Raw genomic sequence first — 25,886 nt, 5'->3', positions numbered from 1 at the left:
TCATGGGTCACAGCTTTAAATCAAGGTGCCTGTTGTTGGCTGGGAGATGCAACTACAAGAACGGCTGACAGAATGCCCTTCTAATCCAGTCCTCTTTGTTTCCAATAGCAGCCAACTAGATTACTTAGGAAGGCTCAGGGGGCTGAGGATGAATGCAACCCACCCCCCGGCATCCGCTAACAGTTCACTGCTTCTGTGAATCAGTCTGTTTATCCATCTTGGATAACAGCATTGCCCAATCTATCCTCTGTGAATTTCTCTTTTCCTCAGCCATCCAAGATGCTCTCCCCTTCCTCAGAAAGCCTCTGTGCCAGAGATGTGTTCCCGAGAGCTGTGCAACCCTCAGGGACATATTTTTCAGGTGGCACACAGGACTTCCTGGGGAAGGGGAGGGTGTCCAAAATTGCTGCTTCCCCCCTGCACTTAGTTGGGAAGTTCTGTTAGGCTGTTCTCACGCCGCACCAGGGCATCCTTGTGCTGAATGTCAGCCAGATGAGCGGATCTGCCTCCTTGTAGGCGCTCAGCTCCACTTGTGCTCTACGAGTATGTTTGCAAATAAGACAAATACTGCCAAGACATGATTGTTCTCCAGGATTCTCTCCTCCAAAGAGAACACAACAGGGTCGCACTGCTGCCCCTAGAGCTGTTCACAGCTCAGGAAGTGAGGAATGGGCAGTAAAAGATGCACAGACACACACACACACAAATAGCTAAAAACGTCAGCTTCGGTTTATTCTCAAAATAAAAGCAAAAATCTTGTTTGGAAAACAAGAAGGAAGGGAGACAGGTCGAAACAGCTGCAGGTGTTGCATGTTTTACTATGCCTGGTTTGTCGGTGGTTTGTCGATCTACTACCACGTACTTTTCTTTTCATGGGAAGCTCACACTTTATAAGAAGCAGGAGAGTTTTGGTTTTGAAACTGGAACAGCAAAACAGAGGCTGGGACTATGGGAACTATTTCCTACCATACGACTTTCACAAAGACCAGTAGGATTGATACGCGCAATATACAGATAAACAACACGGGAGCCTGTAAGACCTTGATGAAGCCGTGGGCTGTTTAGGGTGTTGATTTGTGTGGGAGTGTGTTTATATAACGGTGGTGGGTGTTGCAATTCAAGTTTCTATAAGACTAAGCAGGCTCATCCACCGCTGCTGACGACAGCACGCCTCTTGTGGCTGGGAAGAACACCGTGACGGGGAGAGAGCTGATTGTCAAGGACCAAGAATTCTGCTGCTCTCCCGGATAAAGAGGCTCTCGTTCTTTTCCAGTGGCTCAACACCGAAGCTCCAGAAGCATTTGTAAACTTGGATGAGCTACTGCAGGGCAGCAAAACCATTCTAGTGCAAAAGCAGTCATCGGCTGGCCGGCCTTCTGGGGAGCCATCCATGGGCCGTGATCCATTCCACGCGGCTGGAAGGAAGCAGCAGGCCTCTGGAGAATCGGATTCCTGGTACTGTGTGGACTTGGAGGCATTCTATTTGCCTGCTACCGCCATTTCCCCGAACGGATTTCCCCTTCTAGGCCAGGGTTGTTTCCTAAGGACAGGACCAGGTTCCTCCTGCTGGGCACATCAGGCGAGGAGGAGCCCCCGAATGCCAGGGCCAGGAGCTGAAGTGCCAAACCAGGCAGGAGAAGCAACAGGCAAAAGGAAGAGGCGAGACGAGCCCAAGGGTTTAGGGAGGAACTCAGTATAAGCTGCCTTAGACTGAGTCAGACCCTTGGAGCACCTAGCTCAGGATTGTCTACCCAGACTGGCAGCGGCTTCTCCACGGTTTCAGGCAGCAGTCTCTCCCAGCCCCATCTGGAGAGGCTGCCAGGGACTGAACCTGGGAACTTCTGCATGCAAGCAGCTGCTCTTCCACTGAGTTGCGGCCCCATCCTCTAAGGGGAATATCTTGGTGGCACTCACATGTCGTCACCCATTCAAATGCAAACCAATGCAGACCCTGCTGAGCCAAGGTGACAATTCATGCTTGCTACTGCAAAGCCAGCTCTCCTCCCAACAAGGCACTGGGCGGGGTGGGGCGGGGTGGGGGGCAAAGCAACGAGATATCAGAGTCTGCCACCAGCAATGTAACCACAGGAACACCCGCCATGACACTGAATGGCAGCACTGGCCTCTCCAGGCCAAAGGCCAGCGGTGAGGATTGCTGCAGGATGCTCTGTCAACGAAGGCTAGATCTCAAATGCAGCCTCAGAGGCCCCGATAGAGAATCCTTGACAGGACGAGGGAGCTCCTGTGGTCGCACCCCTGCCTGCGGCATCTTTCGGAGTTCCATGAATTTCAAGGCCGTTGAAAGGGAGTTCAAAGTGGTATTCCCACCATGGATGTAAAAATCTGAAAGAACGGCTTTGTTCTGGGGCTCCATTGGACATGACTGATGCATGTCTATTCCAGTCCACTCATAGGAACGTAGGAAGCTGCCATATACGGAGTCAGACCCTTGGTCCATCTAGCTCAGGATCGTCTACACAGACTGGCAGCAGCTTCTCCGAGGTTGCAGGCAGGAATCTCTCCCAGCCCTCTCTTGGAGAGGCTGCCAGGGAGGGAACTGGGAACCTTTTTGCATGCAGAAAATTGGGATCCTTTGTCTTACAGCAGCCAGCACTCACATGTAGCCACCCATCCAAATGCAAACCAGGGCAGACCCTGCTTAGCAAAGGTGACAATTCATGCTTTCAGTCTGAGGCTCTCCAGCTATTATTGGACTACAGCTCCCATCATCATCATCATCAAAAAAAAAAAAAAATCTAGCAGGAGATGATGGGAGTTGTTGGCCAACCATAGCGGGGTCATGCCTGGCTTAGAGTGTTTGCGGGTGGCTGCAGAAGGGTTTCCAGGCCTCTCGTCTTACAGGTGTGGCTCACTGGCCCCAGGCTCAGGAACTAGCCATGTGTCTTCCTCCTCCTCCTCCTCGTCTTCCAGGAGTTTCTCCTTCGTATCTGTCTCGGGGGTCTGCAAGCCTTCCTGGACGTCATCCCTGATCTGGCTCAAGGTCACAGCTGGAGGGTCCTGGGGCTATGAATACATACGTGAGCAGACATGAGATCATGATGGCGGCTGGCCACCCCTCTTATGGCCACACGGAGCGGACTAGAAGATTGGGAAGCAGCAGGAGAAGACATGGAGGGGCTCTACGGAGACCATGTGCAGCATCTGGTGGGTGGGCCTTTGCTGGATGCGATCACCGCTGGAGAGCAGAGAGGGGGTGGAGTGGGTGGGGGAGGGAAGGGGCGGCAAGGAGAGCTTCAGGCACAAGTGGCTTCTTGGTTGCCCATTGGCAGTTCATTGCCATAGCTACTGTCTCCGTATTGGTAGTAGGGGGGTATCTGAGGCGCTTCGATGATCAGCAGGCCCTCGGGTGATAAGGACGCGAATACTGTGCTGGGGTCCACCTCCCCTGGAAGTCTAGAAAAAGACAGGAAATGGGACATTTTGTGAGTCGCCTTTAGTGCCATGCCATGCGTCTCTCTTCCCCCTGCCCCCGCCCCACCCCGTCCAACCTATCTTCTGGAGAGACCATTGATAGTTGCAGAAGGCATCGTTGTGATGCTTGCTGGAAAACTAGACTTATTTATTTATTGCATTTAAACCATCTTGGGCACATTCCCCACAAAGAGGCCTCTGCACCCATTTCTGGCTGACCTCCAGACGAACCAAGCAAGGTTGTGCTGCGTGGCGAGTTGTGCTGCGTGGCGAGTTGCATTCCCGACCAGAGTTGCACTAGCACAAAGATCTTCGTGCCAACCTCTTGGGAAACCTCTTCCGCTGCCCAAGGGGACATCTGCACAAGGGCTCAAGGACACCACTTGGAAATCTGACGCAGGGACGTGGTTTTCCCTGCCCCGTGTACAAATTGGCTGTGCAAGTGCGTTGTCAGTCTGGAGGCCAGCCACCGTTTCCCCAGAGCGGACCAAAACGGTTTTCAGTGTACCCCTAGAGAGGGAGATGGCCAACACGGGGAACACATGCGTAACCCAGATGCAGGCACTGAGAACTGGGACTGGCCGTGGCCCCCCATCGAGCTGCAAACCTCCATTTGCTGCCATGAAATATGTGAAACATCAGTACAGTGAGCCAATGCCTTGGCAAGACAGGTGGCTGCACCTGAAGAATCTCCCATAATCCCGGAATTTTCTGTTTTATTGGCCAATATTCTGTGCAGAGAGATGCCCATCAGAGAGGCAATATATTAGTTTAAAAAACTAAGAGGTCTCTGGGCCTTTTACTTATGGAAATGCAGGAGGACCTTGATATCTGCTGATTCGTTATCTGCGGATACGTGTATCCACGGTTGGGTAAGAGACGAGCCTCAAAATGGCTCCATAAGAAAGAAAGAAAAGACGATTTTCGGCCAACGGGGGGGCATTCTGGAGCACAGTGCAGGATCAGCTAAGTACGGTAGGCAGCTTCCCTCTGCATTTCCCCTGCAAAAATCGATAGTTTTTTTTTAATGTTTTCCCCTGACGGGGAACCTAACCCCCAATTCCCCATTGCCGCAATGCCTCAATATCCATGGTTTCCATATCCACTGCTGTACCGTGGAATGGAACTCCCGTGAATATCAAAGTCCTCCTTGTATAACAAAAAGCATGCAGGCAGTACAATTAGTCTCTCATGCTGTTTCGTTGCCTCTAACACACATCTGTTTGTTTGGGTTGAAAGAGCCCTTTGGCTTGTATGCAAAGTTCTTCCTTTGCTAGCTCCTTCCTTGATCTCTTGCAGCAGTGGTTATGATGATGTAAGTTCTTATGTGCTGGAATGTTTATTTGTATTTTGATCGTGGTTTCAAAGTGTGTACCATGACTGGTTCAGTTTCAGACTAAAGACTAACAGGGCACACTGAGTTCTCTCTACAACATTAACATAAGTCAAACAGATCTCTACCTTTCTATACAAAGAACACTTAATAAAGAATATATAACCAGCACTAATCATGTGAAAGAAGAGTAACAAAATACACCTTGTATGACTATGCAGAATTACACAGAGCTAGCAATACATTCAGCATAAGAGAAGTTTCAGATTAGGCAGGCAGGACAAAATTGTGCTTCAGTCAAGGAATAAATAAAAATTCACCCAGTGGTTCAACTAGACAGGAATTCCTGACCCTGGGTCCCCAGATGTTGTTGGACTACATGTCCCATCACCCCCAGGTTACTGTGGCTGGGGATGATGGGAGTTGCAATGCAATTACATCTGGGACCCACATTTGAGAACCCCTGCTCTAAAGCAACCGGGAGTCAGAAACTGGAGGCCACTGTGGCTGGAGATCATGGGACTTGTAGTCCAATATCTGGGAACCCAAGGTTGAGAACTGGAGCAAACCTGCTCCCATTCTTAATGAAAGAGGATTTGGGTGGTGGGGTCCTGGGCAGGACGCAGGCTTCTTGCTGTGAGTCAAGGCCAGCCTCCTTGTCTGGTAATGCCAGCTTTGCTACAGCAAGGTCTTTGCATAAATCTGTGCAAATGCCTTGGCAGGCTCTTCTGGTTTGATGCAGCTTAAGCACACGTAAATCTCGCGCTGAAGACACATAGCCACATAAGGAGCTCTTCAGGCAGCTCTGGAAAGCCAGAGGCGCTCAGCCTGGGTGAGGGTGGGCTGTACCACTTTAGATTGCAGCTGGGGGTGTGTGTGCGTGCAAATGACGGGATGCTCCTTTCTACCAAAAAAGCAGCACTTCAGGAAGGAGGGCCCTGAAGGACTGGTCTTCTCCCTGACAGGCAAGCCTCCTATGTGCTGGGACGTTGTCTTGTATGGAAGAAGAGTCTGCAGATCTGCAGTCTGAGAAAGTACAGTTCAGACTTCTACCCCCCAACTCAGCACATCTTCGGCCAACTGTTGTTGGATTACAAATCCCATCATCCCCAGCCACAGTGGCCAATAGTAAGGGGTGATGGAAGTTGTAGTCCAAAATCTGCAGGGCGTTTCTCACACAGCAGGCTTTATCGCGAGTTTATTGTGAGGCTTTACTGCGAGTTTGAAGTTGCCCCCAAAAGACCAATGCAAAAAGTGGATCAACCCAACACCCCGGATATAAATCGGGCTGCACTCTTAACGCAGGATGAAAAACCCGAATCGTGTTTGAGGTGCTCCCCAATAGCTCGCAGGGACTTGGGGGTAAATCTGGCCAATATGTGAATACTCCCGCTCTATTCCAGGGGAGATGCGAGCTAAAAGCCCTGTGTGGAAAACGCCCAGGAGGGTAGAGGTTGTGTAGGCCTGCCATAAACACTGTAGAATTGCAGCTATCTTGTTTGCTCAGCAGTTAAAGGATATGCATGAATTCTTAGCACCATCAGGTCTGTTGTCTGGGCCTAGCCCAGAAACCAGTTTAACCAGAATACTTCAGTTTAAGCCAGTTTATCCTCTGTATTCTCACTGCAATGACGCTGAAACGCCACTCTTGTAAACCTTGCTTCTACCTTACCATTACGTGGGATTGTTTGGTGAATTTAAACAAAAAATGCTTTTATTTGCTTCATGTTGGAAGCCACAGGTGCGCACAGTGGTATTTTGGACAGGAGCCTTGACAGGGTATCCCTTTCTTGTCCTTTCTTTTTGTTTTGCTATCCTCCTGAGTTGAGTTCTCCTCTTTAGATAACCTTTGCAGCTGGATCACACCCAATGCAATGAGGATTATGATGGGGACAAAAGGGCTTCTGTTCTTGCCTCCATTGCGAAAGACCGTTTTCACTCACGGTCAGGGAACACAGGTTTTTTTTAAACATTGGGTCCGCTTCTGTTGATATAGGGGAGTGTTAAGTCGAGTGTGTGCTGCAGCCAGTTCTAGTGCAGTGGCATAAGGCAGGGTCCTCAAACCTGGGTCCCCAGATGTTGGCCATTGTGGCTGGGGATGACGAGAGTCATAGTCCCCCCAACATCTGGAGGCCCAGGTTTGAGAAGCATATGGCTAAACAACAGGACACAAGTTCAGAGAAAGCGTGAAGCTGCTCTAGATGGTCCACGTAGCCCAGTGGAAGCTACTTTTTAAAACTGATTAATTGCGGTTCTCCTGCTGTCTTCTATTGTAACGTGCTTTGAAATCCATGTAAGGATATGAAGCTAATATGCACATCAATGATCATTTATAGAGGGTATAATATAAATCAATGGTGATAATCAAACAAGATTCTGTCTAATCAACACTCTCAGATAATCTGCATGCTGTCTTTTCCCATGGAATATTGCAAATATTAGCTAATCGCTATATGTTTTCACTTGTGAGGCGATACTATCACGCCGGCAGATTTCATTCCTAACGTTATGACCAGGTAGAGAGCTGAATTTTTGCAATGACATTATTACCCTAGGTGTTGCAAAAAAGCCAACCTTCTGGTTGCAAAAAAGAGGCCTGGTCCACACAATGGTTGGGATCTAGGTTTAAAGTCAGTAACTGACAGAGTGATCATGTGAACTCATGCTCACTCTAATGTCAGTTACTGACTTTAAACCTAGATTCCAAACGTTGTGTGGACCAGATTCACCTCAGGACACAAACCAACATGGGTTATCTTGATGTGAGCTGTGTTGCATTAGGTTTTATTCAGCTGCTAGTCACCCGGGCGGTCCATTTTTCCAGGTCAGAAAACGAAAAACAAACAAACCTGGGCCAGGGCACCTTGGAGAGGGAAGCTGGAGGTTGGCCTGACTCTGTGCTTTAGCAAACTTCGATCCTGCTCTTCTGCTCAGGGGAGTCTCTCTCTCTCTCTCTCTCTCTCTCTCTCTCTCTCACACACACACACACACACACACCTCTCCCCCCCCCCCCCCGCCCCACGCTCTCTCTCTCTTCCACTTTTGAAGCCCTGTGATCTCCAGGATTTTTAAAAAGGCAGGGGATGTTCTGGAGTATGACTTATCACTTAAAAGAAAACAATGACCGCTCAAGAGCGTGAGACGTAAGTTCCAAAATAGACGCCAACAGGTGCGCTAATGAGTCACTTTCCCGGGTGACTCCAGGCCTCAGTACCACGTCAGCACTTTGGGGCCAGCTGCAGAGACAAAATTGCCTGTTTCCAGATTCCTAGTCATCATTTGTCACCTACCTGGAGAGTGGCCCATTTAGCCCACATTAATAGCATTTGATAAAACAAAACCCTCTCTGGTGATAGGCCTGAGCCAGCATGACTCAGTGTAGACAATGCGCCCGTTCCTTGCATTCACCCGTGTCCACATGTTCCTTTTGTGTGCGTGACGGGCCTCACCACACACACAGATGAGCATGTCAAGGGGTTAACTGCAGAGATACACACCACGACACAGGAGACCTCTAGGTTGCCAGATATGGTCGACTACAACTCCCATGGCAGATTGCCATTGTGGCAGGGGACAATGGGAGTTGTAGTCCAACATCTGGGGACCCAAGTTTGAGAAGCCCTGCTCTAGAACAAAGCTTTAAAAACAGATAATACTTACTGGATTTTCTTGGTAAAGTTCTTGGAGACGATTCCTCCTTCCTCCTGCTGCTCTTCATGCTTACCTGCCAGGAAAAGAGTAAGAGGGGATGAGACGCTGGCCCGATTTCGTCCCATCGTGAGAACCACCAGGCTCGGTTGAGAGCCCGGTGGTTCTTAAGCGGGTCACCCACTTATGTAGCCCAGCACTTAAACCAGGTTTGTGGCGCAAGCACTCTGCAAACCTGGTTTTCCTGCTCGTGAGTTGCTGCAGCGCGGCTCCGCAGCTACTCATGAGGAGACCCCCAGCCGGGAGGCTGAAGAGCAGCCTCTCAGCTCGGGGTGTGTGTGTGTGTGTGTGTGTGTGTCTCCAGCATGCCCTGTGTGCTCACGCAGGGCATGCTGGAGCTTCTGGGGGCTGCGCGCCCCCCGAACTCCCCAGCCCCGGTCGGATCCGTGACGGAGCCAGCAGTTGTGTGGGCGGCTGTTGCGGCCGCCCAGAACACTGTCTGCTCGTCTGTGGGGAGAGTGGGCCAAGCCCGCTCTCCCCGCAAAACTTCCCCAGGCGGCTCCCACTGATCGTGGGAACCGCCTTATGGCCTTGTTTCACCAACTTCCTTTTTTTCCTCAGGTGGGTGGGAGGAGAGGTTAATCTCAGGTCATTTGGGGGTCATCACTGGGTCCCACCACTTTACTGTTGGGCTCTGCTCGGATACCAGATTTTCATTCCCAGTTTTCAAGGGTTGGCACCTGTGTGGCATCAACTCAATTGCCCAATTTAGTGTGAGCTCATCTACTGAGGTCATTCAGACAATCAAAAACTGTGTTCCACCTGGGTTTGGGAGCTGTGTATACTCCCAGTTTTTGGTTGTGTGGAAGCAAGGAGGAAAACCTGAGTAGAAGTGACACACTTCTACCCAGGTTTTCCTCTTAGCTTGCTTCCACACAACCAAAAATTGGGAGCACACACAGCTCCCAAACCCAGGTAGAACAGTTTCTGATTGTCTGAATGACCCCATTATCTCTCAGTTTATCCTACCTCATAGGGCGGTGGCAAGAACAAAATGGGATAAGGCGCTACTGCCGCCATGAAGAAAGGGTGGAACACAAAGGGGAAACCAAAGTACCTCCTGATTCTGAGAGGTGCTATTGACTGGCCTTTCACTTCCTCTGTTTATTTGGGGAAGGCACATGTTTATCAAATCAAACCCTGCCTGATTTTGTTGCCTTGAATATCAAATGTCAGATAGAAAGGGAGGCTACATATCCTTTTAGTCAACCCACAGCCACTCTGAATGTCTCTTTGGGCCAAGCCGCTGAACGCAGCCCAGCGTCTGTTGTGTGTGCCTTGCAAAAGGGGTTCCTGTCCCGCAGACTGAGGCTCGAGGAACAGCTGCTATCCGCCGCGGCATGATCAACACCCAGAAAATCTGCACGGAATGGCATTCCGCAGCAAGAAGAGACTCACAGCAGACAGGCAGGTCCCCTGTCGCTCCCCGCCAGCTGCTGGCAGCAAGCAAGAACGGAGGCCTTCCAGATATGGCTCTGGAGAAACAGCTGAAGGAACGCCTGTTCGTGTGGAGGATTGTGGGCGCAAACCTTTCGGGCGGCGCTCCGGCGGGCTATGGAGAAGACAGGCCATCGGCTTCTCTGAGAGGAGGGGCCCCAAGCAGCTTTGGGTCTAGGGCGACATGTGGGCCAGGCCTCGAGCCTTAGAGCCGGTTTTCAGGGCTCTCGGGCAAAGGTTCTTCGGCCACTGGCCACTGTGTGATGGGCATTGTAGTCCAACAACATCTTGGTACCCATGCTTGAGGACCCCCGCCTTAGTGGTTTACTTCCAGTTTGGGGGAGCTTTGCACGTATTTGTGCGGTCACACAAATGGCCCGTGCACAGGTCTCTCAATGGTCTCCACGCCTGCACAGAGGCCTGAAACGGGCAGGAGAAGGCCCGGACTGGACCGCAGCCAGCCCTGGAGACTCAGGGGGAGGCCAGTGGGGTTGGGCTGAGCTGCCACCACCCTCCCACCCACGGCTACCATGAGTCGCAAGTACTTTTTGCTCTTCCCTCCACTTAGGGGAGCTCCCCACCCCTTCACAGGGAAAGTGGAATCCTCACCGGTAGGGCATCGAGCCGGTCCGAACCAGCCAAGCCCGGTTCAGTTTGAGCTCAAACCGAACCGCGTCCCGTTTGGCTCGAGGTCGAGTCTTTGAACCGAACCGGCTCAACTTCGGACCGGCTTGATTACGAGCCGGTTCACACATCCCTACCTAGATTTCAAAAACCTACTCTCCAGCACTTCCTTTCCTAGCAACTGACCCTGCCTCTTGAGCATTTCCCTCCTGGGGGGGGGGGGGGCGGCATGGCCAGTTCCCTTTTACTGTCCTAACTCATCTGTTATTGTTGCTCTCTTCTTCCCCTGTGGTTTCTGGCATCCGCTCTGAGTTGTTTCCCCCATACTGTGGTTTTACTGCCAGTTACAAAACTGTCTTTCTAACGTTTTGCTGGAACAAGGCCTATGGCTGTCTTCAGAGACAAACTAGTCAGACCTTGGTCTATCTAGCTCAGTAACTCTCCAAGGTTTAAAGCAGGAGTCTCTCCCAGTCCTGCCTGAGAGTTATTCACACGTGGCTTCATGCTGCGGGGTAAATGGTGAGCGAAGCCACTTCAAATTACACTCGAGGCATTGAGGGAAGCAGCCCCTCCTCTCTGCTCTCAGGTTTTGTTTTGATGCAAGTTCACATGGCATGCCTCTGTGTTTTCCTTCTAGTCAATGGGGGTGGGAGCTTTCTAAAGAGCTACAACTGCATTTCTAAAGAGAGTATCCCTCTTCTCATGCTAATGATTCTACGTCATCATTTTCAGAAAAAGTAGCTTAAAACCAGCATTTTAAAAATCTGGAAATATGTTGAGATAAGCTAGAATTTGCATCATAAAGCCCGGTTTGTGTGTGGAGTGGGTCCAAGGATCTTGAAGGGACTTCGGGGTCAGTTAGGCTGGTGTGTGAACACAAACACTCTCTTCTGAAGGAGATTCAGGTTACTAGAAGCCCTCTGAGGAGTGACGCTGGGGTCTTCTTCATGCCAAGAAGTACTCTACCACTGAGCGAAGGCCCCATCCCCATCCTCGAACATCAGAGGATGTTACGTGGATGTTATGTTGCTGCATGCATCTTGATCCCTTAAGAAAGGGATCCTGGAAGCTGATCCCCTGGCATAGTTCTGCAGGGTGCATCTGGCAGAACTGCAGGCTAACCAGCAAACTCAGTAAGAAGATGCTGAAAACACGTGTGCTCACCCAAGCGCTTCACTAGATTTTAAGTTGAATGTGTTTTTAAACTGTTTTAATGTTTTAATTGTTGTTGTTGTTTTTATGTTGTGTTTGCTGTAAACTGCCCAGAGATACAAATTTGGGGGCAGTAGACAAATATATGAAACAGAAATACGAAATATACCCTCTTGCGGCTCTGGAAGTACGGCTGGCATTATCAGACAGGCTGAGCAAAGAGAAGGTCACCAGATTTCACAGCAGGCCCAGTCAGACTCCAAATAGGCGAGGAGCACTTATTTAAAGAAAAAGCACTTCGCCTATGCTCAGGTGCACTGGGCCTTGCCTTTTTTCTTTCTTAAAAAAAAAAAAAGATTTCCTGCACATGCTCACAGTATTTTGCCAAATTTACTTCAGCCATGCTGCTTAGGCATAACTAGCAGTCTGGATCCTGCCTTGGAATTGTTGCCCCTGAAAAGCAGCCACTCCATTAGAAAGTGAGCCTGATGCAACCCAGTGAAACAGCCGCACACGGCTAATCCAGCAGCGACAAGGTTAAGCCGACGCTTGCATACGATACACGGCTGGAGTGGAGCAAAAGGCCTCGCCCAAAGATTAAATCTCTTAAGTGTAGTGTGTCACCATTTGCAGATGCCTCTAAGAGCAGCTGAGGCCAATCCACCCTGCTGAAAAATGGCTGCCGTCCCAGGCCCCAAAATATGGGGCTTAGCAAACCTGGAGAGAATCTGCGGCAACCATGATTCTGTAGCAGAATTCTCACAGAAACCAGGCTGGTGGGACTCCATGGGATGTTACTCTAAACCAGGCCTGCATAACGTAAGATCTGGCCCGCGGGGACTTTTTTCCTGGCCCCAGGGATGGCCCAAAGTTTTGTGAGGTGCAAAATGTTGCTTTGCCCCATGGTCCTGGTGAGGGTGAGCCCCCTTCAAAGTTAACCTTTGCAAGCTTTGAAAGTGGCCAAAAGGCTGGAAGGAAGGAGGATCGCTTGCAGCCTCCTCTTCTCACATGCTGCGGGTAACCAGTAATTCTGTGCATTCGTATTTTCAAGGCTTTGCTTTATATTTAATGATTAATGTCAATGTAATCATGAATGTGCTGAACGTTGACCTTGCCCCACCCCCCCACACTAAGCCACGGGGGGTTCCGGCCTACTGGGTTATTTGGGTTGTGCTCCCCGGCTCTAAACGCATGATTGGGCTTATTTTTTTAATGCCTTAAACAGGAGCCAGATCGTGGGACTGACTGGGCCATGGGGGAGGTTAACTCTTTGCTCTCCTTTCCCTGGTACTGGTCAGATTGCAACTCCCCTCCCCACCTGCCCCTTGTTACTTGCCCTGGGAAAGAAAGCTCCCACTGAAGCAGATGGCAGGGGTCCATGCCCCCCCCAGGCTAACAACAGCCACAGGAGAGGCACGTTCTGATCCACATGCAGCTCAGTTTGGATGCTTTTTATGGACGACAAAAAGAGTTTGGGGCATAACCGCCCTACCCCCAGATACCCCAACTGCAAGATTCCTAGTCTTGGTTCTCCAGATATTGTTGGGCCACCATCACATCCAGCCCTAAGGGCTTAAGACTGGGGATCATGGGAACTGTAGTCCAAGAACATTTGGGGAACCCTGGCTACGAACCCCAATCCTATTAAGCCAAAATCAATGTATCTTCCTTTGCTGTCACCATTCTGTCTATTTCTAGATTGTAAGCCCATTGGGGCAGGGACCTATACTCCCCCCACCCTTGGGTAAAGTTCCATGTTCATAGCTGGCATGATGCTACTAATATCCAGCTTTAATGTTTTGCCTTTTTGCGGGGGTGGAGCTGCCAGGGATTTCAGTGGCTATCCTCATCTCCCACATGCGGGAGGCGTTTTTATTTTATTGGGGTTTTGGTGCTGGTCTGTTTTTCAGCCCATCTCGCCCAGGACTCTCAGGGATGCAGAACTTAATCCCAGATGCAAAGCTTGCTGGGCCCTACTGCTGCTTCTGCATCCTCCCCTGCCTGGAGGATGGGCAGATCAGAGACAAATGTGTTTTACAACCACCTCAAATGAGAAACTGAGAAACAGGAGCCAGCCTCCGCCTCAGGCAAAGCAGGGAGAAGAACAGGAATGGTGGTCCGGGATCTTGTTTTAATATTCCTGATAGCCGTGGTATCATCTGGATGCTTGCTTAAGACAGAGAAAGAGGATGGGGCCATTTGACAGCACTTGGTGGTCATCACTGCTCTGCCTTCAAAAAGAGGAAGAACTTCCCCAGATCCAAATGGACTAGGATCCAAATTTGCCATGAATGATCATTATTCAATAAAATGAATGTCTGAGGTTTTCAAACTCTTCTTTGACTTCCCTTCTGCAAACACATTAAACTATCCTATGACGCATTTCATTTGTTAGAATTCCCTGTGCCTGTGATGCCTTTGCCCGGTCAATGATGGGCCTCCCCTCCTCGTATATTTTTATATAGACATAAGAGCAGGCTTTGGCATGGCATGCAACTGGCCTCCTCAGCATCACCCTGGCATGGCACCCCCGGATTTCCCGCCACTCACCCGACACTTCTACATAGCCATCCTTGGTCTTCACCATCAGTTCCTCGGGCTTGAAGCTCTGGACGTTGACACACACTTTCCAGGGCTCTCCGGAGAAAGACGAAGGGCCCCCCGCAAAGGGCCCCCCTTCCATGTACCCCCCAAACCTGGAGTCGTATCCTGGTGGGGAAAGGCCAGCGGAGCGGGCCGCCCCCGACCTCAGCGGGCCTGGCCACCCCGTGGTCAGCCGAGAGCGGGCCCAATCCGGCCAGTCTGCAGTGAGGTCTCCGGAAAAGGGGGACATCCCAAAGTCATCGTCCAAAAGGCGAGAAGACAAGGTGGACTCTCGGAAAGGGTCGCGGAGGCTGCGGTAGCGGCCAGGGAAATGGCACGTAAAGGGGACCTGGCTGTCTGCCATTTTCTTCCGAGAACTGGAGCCGGCGGCAAAATCTGAAGAAGACAGAAAACAGAGCCAGCCAGCTGCTGTCTCCAATGGCCCTGTAAGTCTTCCAAGCAGCCTTTCCTAGACCCGTCTCTAAAAAGGCCACTCAGAGAATGCTCAGGAGCGACTTGTCCACTTCACCACAAACGCTCCGCGAGCAACACCCCAGAAGCAGGAGCGCGCCAGAGCAAGGTCCAGCTCCCCAATGAGCACTGCTTCTCTCCTCCTCCTGCAGACCGCAAAGTCCCTCGATTGTTTCTCCGATCTGAATCAATAAAGCACAGCTTGAAAGTTCAGTCTGCAGGCGGGGGAAACCCCAGCCAAACCCCCTAAAAGAAGAAATCAGCCGGAGTAGACAGGAGAGCTCTTGACGGCTTGGATTCCAGGGAGGAGAGGAAGAAACTTCTGCTGCGGCGGCCAGATGAAAAATGCACCTGACGGCTCCTCTCGCCTCCCTGATCCCAAGCGGGAGCCTAGATAAACTTTCCTGCTCAGAGCCGAGAAAGTTCTCCGGAGTTCCCGGCAGCTGCCTGCCCCTTATATGTGTGTGTGTGAGGTCTGGGGGTGTTGCAATCCTGTTCTGCAAGCCGTATTTTTGGAGAGGATGAGACACCCTTGGAGAATCCGGGCTACAGCAGCTGACCTCATCCCAGCGGTATAGGCATGCCCAGAGAGCGAGCCAAGTTTAGGCAGCCTGACCCTCCCTTCCCCCTCCCTGCCTCAGGCAAGCGGGCTATTATTAGGAGAGGGTGTCAGGCCCGCCTCTCCCTGTGCAAGCCGGGGGGGGGGGCCCTCTGAATAGCACAGAAGGAGGACAAAGAACCCAGAAGGCGGGCGGTGGCAGAAGCGTGAGGTGGCCAGCTTTCCCCCGAGGCCCCGCTCCTGCGTCCTACACCGCTCTGCATAGCTTCCTACGGATGAAAACCAGGATCCCTGTTTGCGCCTCTCCACCCCCAGGATCACTGCCTGCCGCTCACCCCCAGCCTCATGACACAGGGCGGCCCTTCCATGTGGCAGGGGAGGTGGTTGCCTCTGGCCTGGGCACAGCAAGCGCCTGCTGGGGCGCCCTGCTCCGCAGGCAGCAGTTCCCAGATGGAAGCGGCCAGGATGGAGCCCTCCCCTCCCTCTCAGCAACTCCCTGGTTGTGGGTGGGCCTGGCGTCCAAGCTCAGTTAGGTGTGGGAGGGGGGAGTGAGGGGAAGGGGAGGGAGCCCCGCGACCCCACCCTTCTCTGTTTCCAAGTGGGCTGCTTGTTGAAGACAGTTAACCGGGGAAAGGGAAAGTGGTGCCGTGGAGTCGGTGTCGGCCCCTGGCACCCCCAGAGAAGCCCTGTGCTTGTCTTTGGTAGAGTGCAGGAGGGGTGGACCATGGCCTCCTCCCGCACAGTGTGAGATGATGATGCCTTTCAGCACCTTCCTGTATCGCTGCTGCCCGATAGAGGGGTTTCCCCTAGTCTGGGAAACAGACCAGCAGGGATTCGAACTGGCAACCTCTGGCTCGCTAGGCAAGTCATTTCCCCGCTGCGCCATGAGGTGGCTCACAGTTAACCAGAGCTCAGGTTTGTTCAACAAAGGTAGAGGGAAAGAGGGGAGGGAACTGTGTGATTTTAGGGTTAATCTTTAACCCACACAGCAGAAGGAGGTGAGTGTCCAAGCATGTTCACGGTTCTCCCAGCCTTCCTCTTTCTCCCCCTCTGCCCTTGACTGGGCCCTCGGTGAGCCTTGGGCTGGACTCTCTCTCTGCTCCACTCTTCTCTGGACTGGATCCTGCTCACTCCTCCGGCCCCATCGGCTCCTTGCTGGTCCGCCCTCTTCTCGCGGGCCCCTCCCTCTCCAATCGCTCTCCTGGGCCCCCAGGCCAAGCAACCGGCATCTTTGCCTTCCATGAAGGGGCTGCACTCACAAGGTGACACCTCTAGGCTCCTTCCCATCTCCCCAGGGGAGAGGCAGTCACCTCAAGCGTGGGCACAAGGAGGGGGGCTGGGGGCAGGGGGCAGCAGGACAGGCACAGGTCACAACCACACTTAGGGGGTGAGGCCATAGCTCCTTGGAACAGGATCTGCCTCCTTGCATGCAGAAGGTTCCCAGTTCCCTCCCTGGCAGCATCTCCAAGACAGGCCTGCCTGCAACCCCAGAGAAGCCGCTGTCAGTCTGGGTAGACAAGACTGAGCTAGAGCATGGACCAAGGGTCTGGCTCGGTGGAAGGCAGCTTCCTGTGTTTCTATGGAAGGTGGGGATTCCTAGGCAGCCATCATGGCAAACAGCCGTTGATAAACTGATCTTCCATAAACGTAGCTAATGTCGCCTTGCAATGCATTTAGGTCAGTATCCATCACCACATGCTGTAGCAGAGAGTTCCAGAAGCTAATTATACAGGGCATGGAAAAGACTCCATTTGTGTGAGGTGCCAGGGATGCCTATCTTGGGTTACAGCCAGCCCAAGGCACAGGGCAGGCATCATCAAAGATGATGTAATGCAGCAACAGTTATTAAAATGTGGTTAAATTACACCATGTTTGCTATCCAGTGCAGGATAATTAAGCAGGTTTTCAAGATGGGCAGGTTTTAGCTTACTCGCCGGCTAAGTGAGGGTGGCAGATCATGCAGAGGGCCAGAGCGGCAGCTTCTCCTGGGCTCTGTGCCACTGAAAATTGACTTTGGCCCCAGCATACATTGTCATGGTTGTTTCTGGTCCACATTTGAGCTGTGCACTCCTGCTCTAGAGGCAACTCACCCACCCAGGCAGCTTTGGATGATGCAGAGTATCTAGACCCATTTCAAACCAGCGTTCAAGCAGTCTATGGGGGTTGAGATTGCCTTAGTCGGCCTGATGGATGATCTCCAATGGGCTATCAACAGAGGGAGTGTGACTCTGCTGATCCTTTTGGATCACTCGGCGGCTTTAGATACCATCAACCATGTTATCCTTCTGGGCAGTGTTCTCGCTAATTTTTTTCTGCTATGTGCAGAATGAGTTTTGTTCTGGCCGGCAGTATCAAAGCAGTGTGTGCACATCATGTGCATTCGGAGTGGGGCCTTCCTGATTCAACTGGAGCGGGATCTAAAATTAACTGAGCGGACGTCCAAAAACTCGTGAGCGCACACACGTGTACACGCCTTAGAGGGAACACTGCTTCTTGGCCGCCTGAAGCAGGTGGGATTGGGTGGCACAGTCTTGCAGTGGTTCTGTTCCTACCTCTCTTGCAGATTCCAGACGGTGTTGCTTGGAGACTGCTGCCTTGCAAAACGAGAATTAAAGTATGGAGTTCCACAAGGCTCCATACTGTCGCCAATGCTCTTTAACATCTACATGATAGAAACCGCTGGGAGAGATCATCAGGAGATTTGGTGCAGGGTGTCATTAATATGCTGATGCCCTATGGAGATCTATTTCTCCATACCAACCTCATCAGGAAATGGCATGACTTCCCTAAATGCCTGACTGGAGGTGGTAATGGGCTGGATGTGGGATAACAAACCAAAGTTGAATCCAAATAAGATGGAGGTACTGATGGGGGGGAGGGGTCAGGACCCAAGTGGCTTGGATGCAATAACATTTTATTCCGTGAAATTGTGTTATTTTAAACTCTGTTTTATATCCGTTGTGTTTTAAATTGTGTACAACACCTAGAGATGTACATATCAGGTGGTATATAAATATGAGAAATAAATAATAATTTTTCTAGCATAGAGTGCTCTCTGTCTCTGTCTCACACACACAAACACACACACACACACACCCATGTGAGGGAATTTAGGCAGAGGAAGCTCCTTCCTGGTTCTGCTTTTTTGCCTCTCTAGCTCAGTGCAGAGAGGCAAAACAATCAAATGGATCATAGAACAAATCAGTCCAGAATTTTCACTCGAGGCACAAATGACCAGGCTCAAACTATCCTACTTTCGGACACATTATACGAAGACCCAGCTCCCTTGAGAAGTCCGTTATGCTGGGAAAAGTTGAAGGAAAGAGAAGAAGAGGATGACCAGCAGCAAGGTGGATGGACTCAATTATGATAGCCATGAATGCAGCACTGAGAGACCTTCAAGGCCAAGTTGGAGACAGATCATCCTGGAGAGAATCGATCTCTCTATGTGGTCGCTAAGAGTCGACACCGACTTGACGACACTTAATCAATCAATCAGCTCAGTGCAGACAGTGCAGTCAACAAATAGCTCTGCTTGGTGTCCCCTTCAGGTGGGTGTCCTGGGTGACTCCCCGGCTCACCCACCGCAAAGACAGGGCCTGCTTGCTGGGACTTGCCTCTGATAGACAGCTTGCTCTGTGCTTCTTTGGGGAGATCTCACGGATGCTTCCTGAGATCTTTGTTAGTGTGAGGGTCCCACCTGTTTGGGTTTCAGCCTTTCTGCCAGGCCTCTAGAACCCAAACCTGCAGACTGGCGTGCAGTTTGTCTCTTCGGCCCGTGTCTGCCCATCCTCATCCCTACACACGAGAGCCTTGTGTGCAGTGCTCAGCCTTAACAGAACCAGCAAGCCCTTCTCTTGGCTTCCAAATCAGCACCACGGCTGGGGAAATGGATACAGCTGAGATCCTGGTGGGGAAAGCCACCATGGGCTCCATGAGGCACACAAGCCTCTCACACTCACGTCCTGGCGTGGTCTACTACCCTGGGTAGAGAGGAGGCTGACCAGCTGGGATGACTCAGCCGGCGGCTCTCCTTTGCAAGGTGTCTGCACTTTCCTGCTGCTCAGTCGCTAGCAAGTCGGCCCTGATCCAAAGCAGGCCTGAGGCGCTTTGCGAGGCATCCTGGATCTTTCCTCCCAAATCGTGCTCCAGCCAGGACTTCCCTTAACCGCCATCTTGCCACACAGTTTTGCCGTGCCGAGGAAAGACTGTGCCTGTATAGCAGGGCTGGCCAAACTGAGGGTCTCCAGCCCGTGCTGGACTACAACTCCCATCATCCGGAGCTGCAACTGATTTTGGCCGGGGATGATGGGAGTTGTCATTCAGCACTAGCTGCAGAGCCTCAACTGGGCCACCCCTGTGGTGCAGGGGAGACACACCCACCCCGGTCCTTCGGGCAGGAGCAGAGCAAGAACTGGTTCAGCCCAGCCTTGGTAGGTGCCAGGCTGGCTGAGACACACGCGCCCCCCCCCCCACCCAACCAGTCCTCAAAGAAACCCCAGCTGAGCACATATACATATCTGAAGGAATTACTCACAGCCTTGGATGGTGAAAGGGAACGCATGTGAAAGATGGGGACAGCTGGAGCTGGCTGTAATTGATCAGTAGTGTGGGGGAAGCACTCTGAGCATGCTCAGAAGGGGGCTTTTCTTGCGGGATGGGGCCCGCAGCTCAGTGGGAGGGCATCTGCGTGCTTGCATGCAGAAGGCCCCAGGTCCAGCCCTAGGGCTGGGAGAGACCCCCATGGGGAGACGCTGCTGCTGCTGCTACGTAGGGTGCCAGCCATGCTCCCGGGCCTTTCCCCAGAATCCTCCAACCTGGAGGGGGTGGCAGAGATTGGACCGAGCACCTTATACATTTAAAGCATCTCCCACTGGACTTACTATAACCATCTCATTTCATTTCAAGTAGAAGTTGTGCTCAGAGTTACAGAAAAGATTTTTTAAAAGTAAAAGTAAAAGTAGTGCTTAAAGTAAAGTAGTTGTGCTGTCGAGTCGGTGTCGACTCCTGGCGCCCACAGAAAAGCCCTGTGGTTGTCTTTGGCAGCATACAGGAGGGGCTGACCATGGCCTCCTCCCGCGCAGTATGAGACGATGACGCCTTTCAGCATCTTCCTAGATCGCTGCCACCCGACAGAGGTGCTTCCCACAGTCTGGGAAACATACCAGCGGGGATTTGAACCGGCAAGCTCTTGCTCGCTAGGCAAGTTACTTCCCTGCTGCGCCCTGAGGTGGCTTATCGTTTCGTCAAATGGATGGGGATCAAGGAGGGTTGGTTTCCCTGCCCCAATAACCGCAAGAGGTCGGTGGTCTTTATACCAGCAAAGGCCTCGCCTGCTGCTGATCACCGTAGAAGCAGCAACGTTTTTTCAGTGCTGGGAGCGCAGCACCGACAAGGTATCCGGTGAACTGCACAAAGGACACAAAGATTGCCAGCAAGACTGCCAGCAAGGCGGGGGGGGGGCCTGCATAGAGCTAAGCGGGGGGGGGCTCCTCCTGTGCAGAATGGCCTCCCTCATCGTGATCCTTCCCTTACACCACGCTAGTGGCTCTCACGGGGCTCTCACGGTGGGGACCTTCGGGGCAGCTTGGGCAACAGACGTGCATCTGGCGCGAAGCGTGGAGAGAGGCCATTCCAGTCTCCCAGGAGGCCGAGGCTCGGCTTGGCAACTCCAGCCTCCAGCTTTTGCTGCATCATCCTGGCCTGGCTGCTTCTCCTGGAACGAGCGAGCGGCTCTCACCGGCCCGGTGAGGGAGAATGAGCCGGCCAGGAAGCCCACCCCCTCCCCACCTGGGGTGGGCACGTCAGCCATCTCTTACCCACAATGCAGGAGGGTTCAGAGGATGTCCAGCCAGCAAAGGGCACCGCAGGGCATTTGCTTCCAACCCAGGGATGGTGGGTGGCGGCGGCAGCAGCAGCAGCGCTCGCAGAGTCAGGCGGGCAGAGAGTCCTGCTTCTCCGGCCGCTCAGCAGTGCAAAGAGGGAGCTGTTCCCAGCAGGGTCCTCCTTGGCGTTCCCCGGCAGCCAGCCAGCCAGCGAGAGCAGCCGTGTTCTCAGTGGGCAGGGGTGGAGCAAGGCAAGGAGCCAGCAGGGGCCGAGGCCACCAGCCTCCGGGAGATGCTGCGGCTGAAGCCCTGCTCTCTCCAAAGGCCTGCGGCTCACCCACAGCTGATGGTGACCCAGGGAACTGCACGGGCCCCCCTGAGGCTGCAGCAGGGATGGCCTGAGGGATGCTGCTAGCAGGGCCGGCCAGCACCAGACAACAAAACCAGCCCAAGGAAAGGAAAGAGCCTGGAGGCGGGCAAGGGGGGGGGGGCGGTTTCCCTCTGAGCCAGTTGCCAAAAACCACAACAGAGCCATGGTGTCCCCCCCCCCCCACTTGGCTGCTGTAGTGGCTGGTTCTTAAAAAGCAGAGCATCTTAGATGAATGGGCTTTCGCTTACTATTATCTATCCGGACCTTATTGCAGTGGTCATCTTCTTCTGCTTCTCCTTCTCCCTTCCTTCTTCTTCACTAGTATTTTCCAAGCAGGGGCCACTCTGGCAAAATACCTTGCAGGCAGGGGTGTCGCTATAATTGAGCAGATGGGTCCAAAGAACCCGGGGGGGCTGCTCCTGAGGGGCCCCCCCAGTTCCATCCCTCTCTATTTCCTTCATTCTCTCCTGGAGGGTCTGCTGGGGAGAGGGGCAAACAGGGGCCCCCTCTCCCCTAGCTATGCCCGTGGACGCTGGCCACTGTGCTGACCTCCGCCCAGTCCTGCACTTCCCTCCGGGCTGGGAGCCCTCTCTTAAGCACTCAGTGGGGAAAACCCTGGGAAAGGCTCCAGAGGGCGCCCCCCCCCCCAGTGTGACACTGGGCACAGCACAGCACTGCCTAATGGGCACGGTTGTCTGCACGGTGCCAGGGAGACTGTGCAGAGGACTCCGCTGTGGCTGAAGCTTGGCCCAAGCCACAGGAGCACAGCAAGGTTGGAGTGGGCCCAGCGACGAGGTTTTAAAAAGGGCCCCCAGCCCCTCCAAGTCCAGGGCCTCCACACACCCCAAGGATTTAAGTCGGAGATTTCAAAACAAGCATGCTGCCTGGAAACACATTTCCCTGACGACACACACGCACACTCCACAAGACAGAGTGAGAGACACGGACTGCTCTCTATCTGTGCCACGTTTCATGCCTCGCACCCGCTAGAAACACTCATGAGGAAACCGGGCCCCTCGCTGCTGCAGAGGAGCCCAGGAGACTGTCAGCCCTGCAGGGCGAGCCTTGTCGGTCCTCTCAGGATCCTGAACCACTTCAGTCAAGCTGGATTCCAGGCGGTTTGTCACAGGGGGGGCTCTGAGAGCCCTTCGAGACACCTCTCCTCCTCGGGAATTGTGGAGGTGCTGCATGCACAGGGGGGCCAGGCGGACCCTGACGTCGCCCCTGTGAGTTATTGGGGGGGAGCAGCAGTTCATGCACAAGAACAATAAGATAAAATCCAATCAAAGCACCACACACAGGCTTGGCTTCACAGTCCTCACTCAGACCCTTCTGGGTTGCAGAACAACTTGAACAGAAGTGCATTTATCAATCAATGCAGGCATGAATGAATAAATAAATATAATATTTAATAATAATAATAATAATAATAATAATAATAATAATAATGCTCTGCACCCCCGCAGTGATGTAGATAGGCTACACCTCCCTTGCAGCTCAGGTGGAAGAGGAATGCTGCAAGTCCATCAAACAGTAGGAGGAGGAGAAAAGAGGCCTTGAAGAATATATCAAAGACAGTGAAGAAGATGCGCTTCAAATGGTCAAGAACGAGAAACTATTCAACACCAATGAAAGAAAGCAGGCCTACAAGAAAGAACAAGTCAAGAACCAAGCAGAAAAATGGAGAAATAAGCCCCTGCATGGTCAATATTTACACAATATAAGTGGAAAATCAGACATCACCAAGACCTGGCAATGGCTTAAGAATGGCAACTTAAAGAAAGAAACAGAGGGTTTGATACTGGCTGCACAAGAACAGGCACTAAGAACAAATGCAATAAGAGCAAAAGTCAAAAAGTCAACAACAAACAGCAAATGCCACCTTTGTAAAGAAGCAGGTGAAACCGTGGACCACCTAATCAGCTGTTGTAAAAAGATCGCACAGACTGACTACAAACAAAAGCATGACAAGGTAGCAGGGATGATACACTGGAACATCTGCAAAAAATACAAGCTACCTGTGATGTGTTTTAGAAAACCAAAGTAACTCCATTTTACTTAGAAAACCTCAGTTTGACTTAAAGTAACCCCAGCCCAGCTCAGGGACATCACAGCCTCACATGATTAACGTCATTATCTCTCTCTACTAAATTGTATCTATGAAACTTGGTTCTCACAGGATTCTCATTGTTCTTTTGCTGACAGTTAAGAAAACAGGATGTAACCAAATAAGGGGTGATCACCAGATGAACAATGAATCATTCGCATGCGTACTAGATACTTAGTCCACCATTTTGTTGCCACGTATACTATGTCTAGGGTATCAGCATCATTCAGATTGTTTGTATAAATGTAAGATGCACCTATAACCAATTTGTAATCAGTTAGAGAGCATAAAGCCCTCTGACTACCTGTTGCAACTGCAGTGCAATAAAATGCCTCTAATTGATTCCCACTGAGTCTGTTTGATTGGCAAAAGGTGGACCCTGGACGAAGCAGAATTCACATCACCTGTAGCCAAAAATTGGTGGGACCATAAAATTGAAAAAGTGGTAGAAAATGAAGATGCAAAAATATTATGGGACTTCCGACTACAAACAGACAAACATCTGCCACACAATACACCTGATATAACTGTAGTCAAGAAGAAAGAAAAACAAGTCAAAATAATCGACACAGCAATACCAGGGGATAGCAGAATAGAAGAAAAAGAAATAGAAAAAAATCACAAAACACAAAGATCTACAAATTGTAATTGAAAGGCTGTGGCAGAAAAAGACCCAAATAATCCCAGTGGTCATTGGCGCCCTGGGTGCAGTTCCCAAAGACCTTGAAGAGCACCTCAGCACCATCGGGGCCACAGAAATCACCATCAGGCAATTACAAAAAGCAGCTTTACTGGGAACAGCCCATATTTTGCGACGATATCTATAATAACCAACAGTATTGACGATAAAATCCAGCCATCCCAGGTCCTTGGGAAGGACTCGATGTCTGGGTAAAACAAACCAGCCAATAACACCTGCCTGACTGTGTAAACAAGAAATAATAATAATAATAAAAGTGCATAATATTGTTTGTTCCAGAAGTTTCTGTCATGTTCAGCCAGGAAATGAGCCACTTATAGGGCCTCTTTAGACAGTTGCGTTGCTGTTTAAAGGCAGCCCGTTTTCCAAGCGGCTTTAAATGAAATATCCAGAGACTTCTCAGTCTCCCCCCCCCCCCCAAAGCCCCATGGCAAGCAGGGCCCTATATATCTGGGGGGGAGGGGGAGAACCCAAAGGGAGGAATCCACGTCCTACCTGGCAAGGGCTGGGCTGGTGCTGCAGGGGCCTGGGGGGCCACTCTGGCTGCCTCTTCCTCCTTCCTTCCAGGCTGGCTTGGGGCCGGCCGGCCTACTCGAGCTCAGGCTTCAGTGAGGCCTACTCCTGGAAGCCCCACGCACCCACCCACCCACCAATCAGCTGAGGGGTGGGGAGAGGAGGAGCTCCTAGCTGCTGATTGGCTGCTTAGCCTGCCAGCCAGGAGGACAAGCAGGAGAAAGGGCAAATAGGGCAAGGGACTGAGGGGTCTTGGGGCAGGGCAGGGGGCAATGATGGGGAGTCATGTGGGGCGTCTCGGGGGGGGGGGCCTCCAGGCCGTGGGGCCCCCAGTCAACTGCCTCCCCTTGCCTCGTCCTAATTCCGCCCATGCCAAGCCCAGTAAACAGTTCGTCACCTGGGAGCCCCACTTGGGGTCAATGGAGACCTCTGCGGGCTCCCAGGTCTTGCAGTGATGCAGCCCACGTCGGCCTCGATCCCTCCAGATGTGCAGATCCCTTTCTGATGGCATGCGCAATGGGGGGCACTGCCAGGAAGAGGCCCCTTTTGTGGTGGTTGGCTTCTTTATAGGGGTTTTGCAAGCGGAAGTGCAGGCCGGGCGGCCTGTCCATCTTCTGCCCCCCCCCCCCGGCATTGCTCGGGAGACTCTCATGGTGCTCAGCACGGAGGAAACTGCCAGGACGCCGCCTTCCCTGGTTGCTTGTTGTGTGGCCCTGGGGAATCCAGCACAGCGTCCCTCCTGGGGGGCTCCTGCCTCCCCCCAAAGAGAGGAAGGTTCCCAGGCTGCTCAGGGGCAGGCGGGGGGGGAGGGAGCAGCGCCAGTGGGGGCCGCAATCTTGGGCGTGGCAGGAAGTGAGACTGGGAGGGGGCGGGGCTTTATTAAGCCCTGCCCACTCTGCACTAGGGCATTTAAATGGGCAGCCGATGATGATGATGATGATGATGATGATTTACATTTTATATCCCGTTCTTCCTCCAAGGAGCCCAGAGCGGTGTACTACACACTTAAGTTCCTCCTCACAACAACCCTGTGATGTAGGTGAGGCTGAGAGAGAAGCGACTGGCCCAGAGT

At 52.1% G+C, this 25,886-nt stretch overlaps 1 protein-coding gene across 1 annotated transcript; it reads right to left on the bottom strand.

Moving 5' to 3' along the window:
- Nucleotides 1–711: 711 nt before the first annotated feature.
- On the bottom strand, nt 712–24,868 carry HSPB8 (heat shock protein family B (small) member 8). Its single transcript, XM_053279187.1, has 4 exons — nt 24,797–24,868; nt 14,237–14,922; nt 8,426–8,489; nt 712–3,414 (listed from the first exon to the last, which is right to left on the bottom strand). Exons 2-4 carry the CDS (start codon nt 14,631–14,633, stop codon nt 3,255–3,257), a joined length of 621 nt encoding a protein of 206 aa, XP_053135162.1. The 5' UTR covers nt 14,634–14,922; nt 24,797–24,868; the 3' UTR covers nt 712–3,254.
- Nucleotides 24,869–25,886: the final 1,018 nt, after the last annotated feature.

Source organism: Hemicordylus capensis, chromosome 15 (assembly GCF_027244095.1).
Source record: "Hemicordylus capensis ecotype Gifberg chromosome 15, rHemCap1.1.pri, whole genome shotgun sequence".
NCBI classification, from domain to species: Eukaryota; Metazoa; Chordata; class Lepidosauria; order Squamata; family Cordylidae; genus Hemicordylus; species Hemicordylus capensis.
This window is presented reverse-complemented; position numbering and strand designations above follow the sequence as displayed.

What these genes read in the sequence shown, in the direction of transcription:
- HSPB8 (XM_053279187.1), bottom strand. Translation starts at nt 14,633, where the DNA reads ATGGCAGACAGCCAGGTCCCCTTTACGTGCCATTTCCCTGGCCGCTAC. An exon ending in TGGCTATGTAGAAGTGTCGG is followed by an intron (nt 8,490 to 14,236) that starts GTGAGTGGCGGG and finishes TTTTCCTGGCAG; the next exon opens with GTAAGCATGAAGAGCAGCAG. An exon ending in AACTTTACCAAGAAAATCCA is followed by an intron (nt 3,415 to 8,425) that starts GTAAGTATTATC and finishes GTCTTTTTCTAG; the next exon opens with ACTTCCAGGGGAGGTGGACC.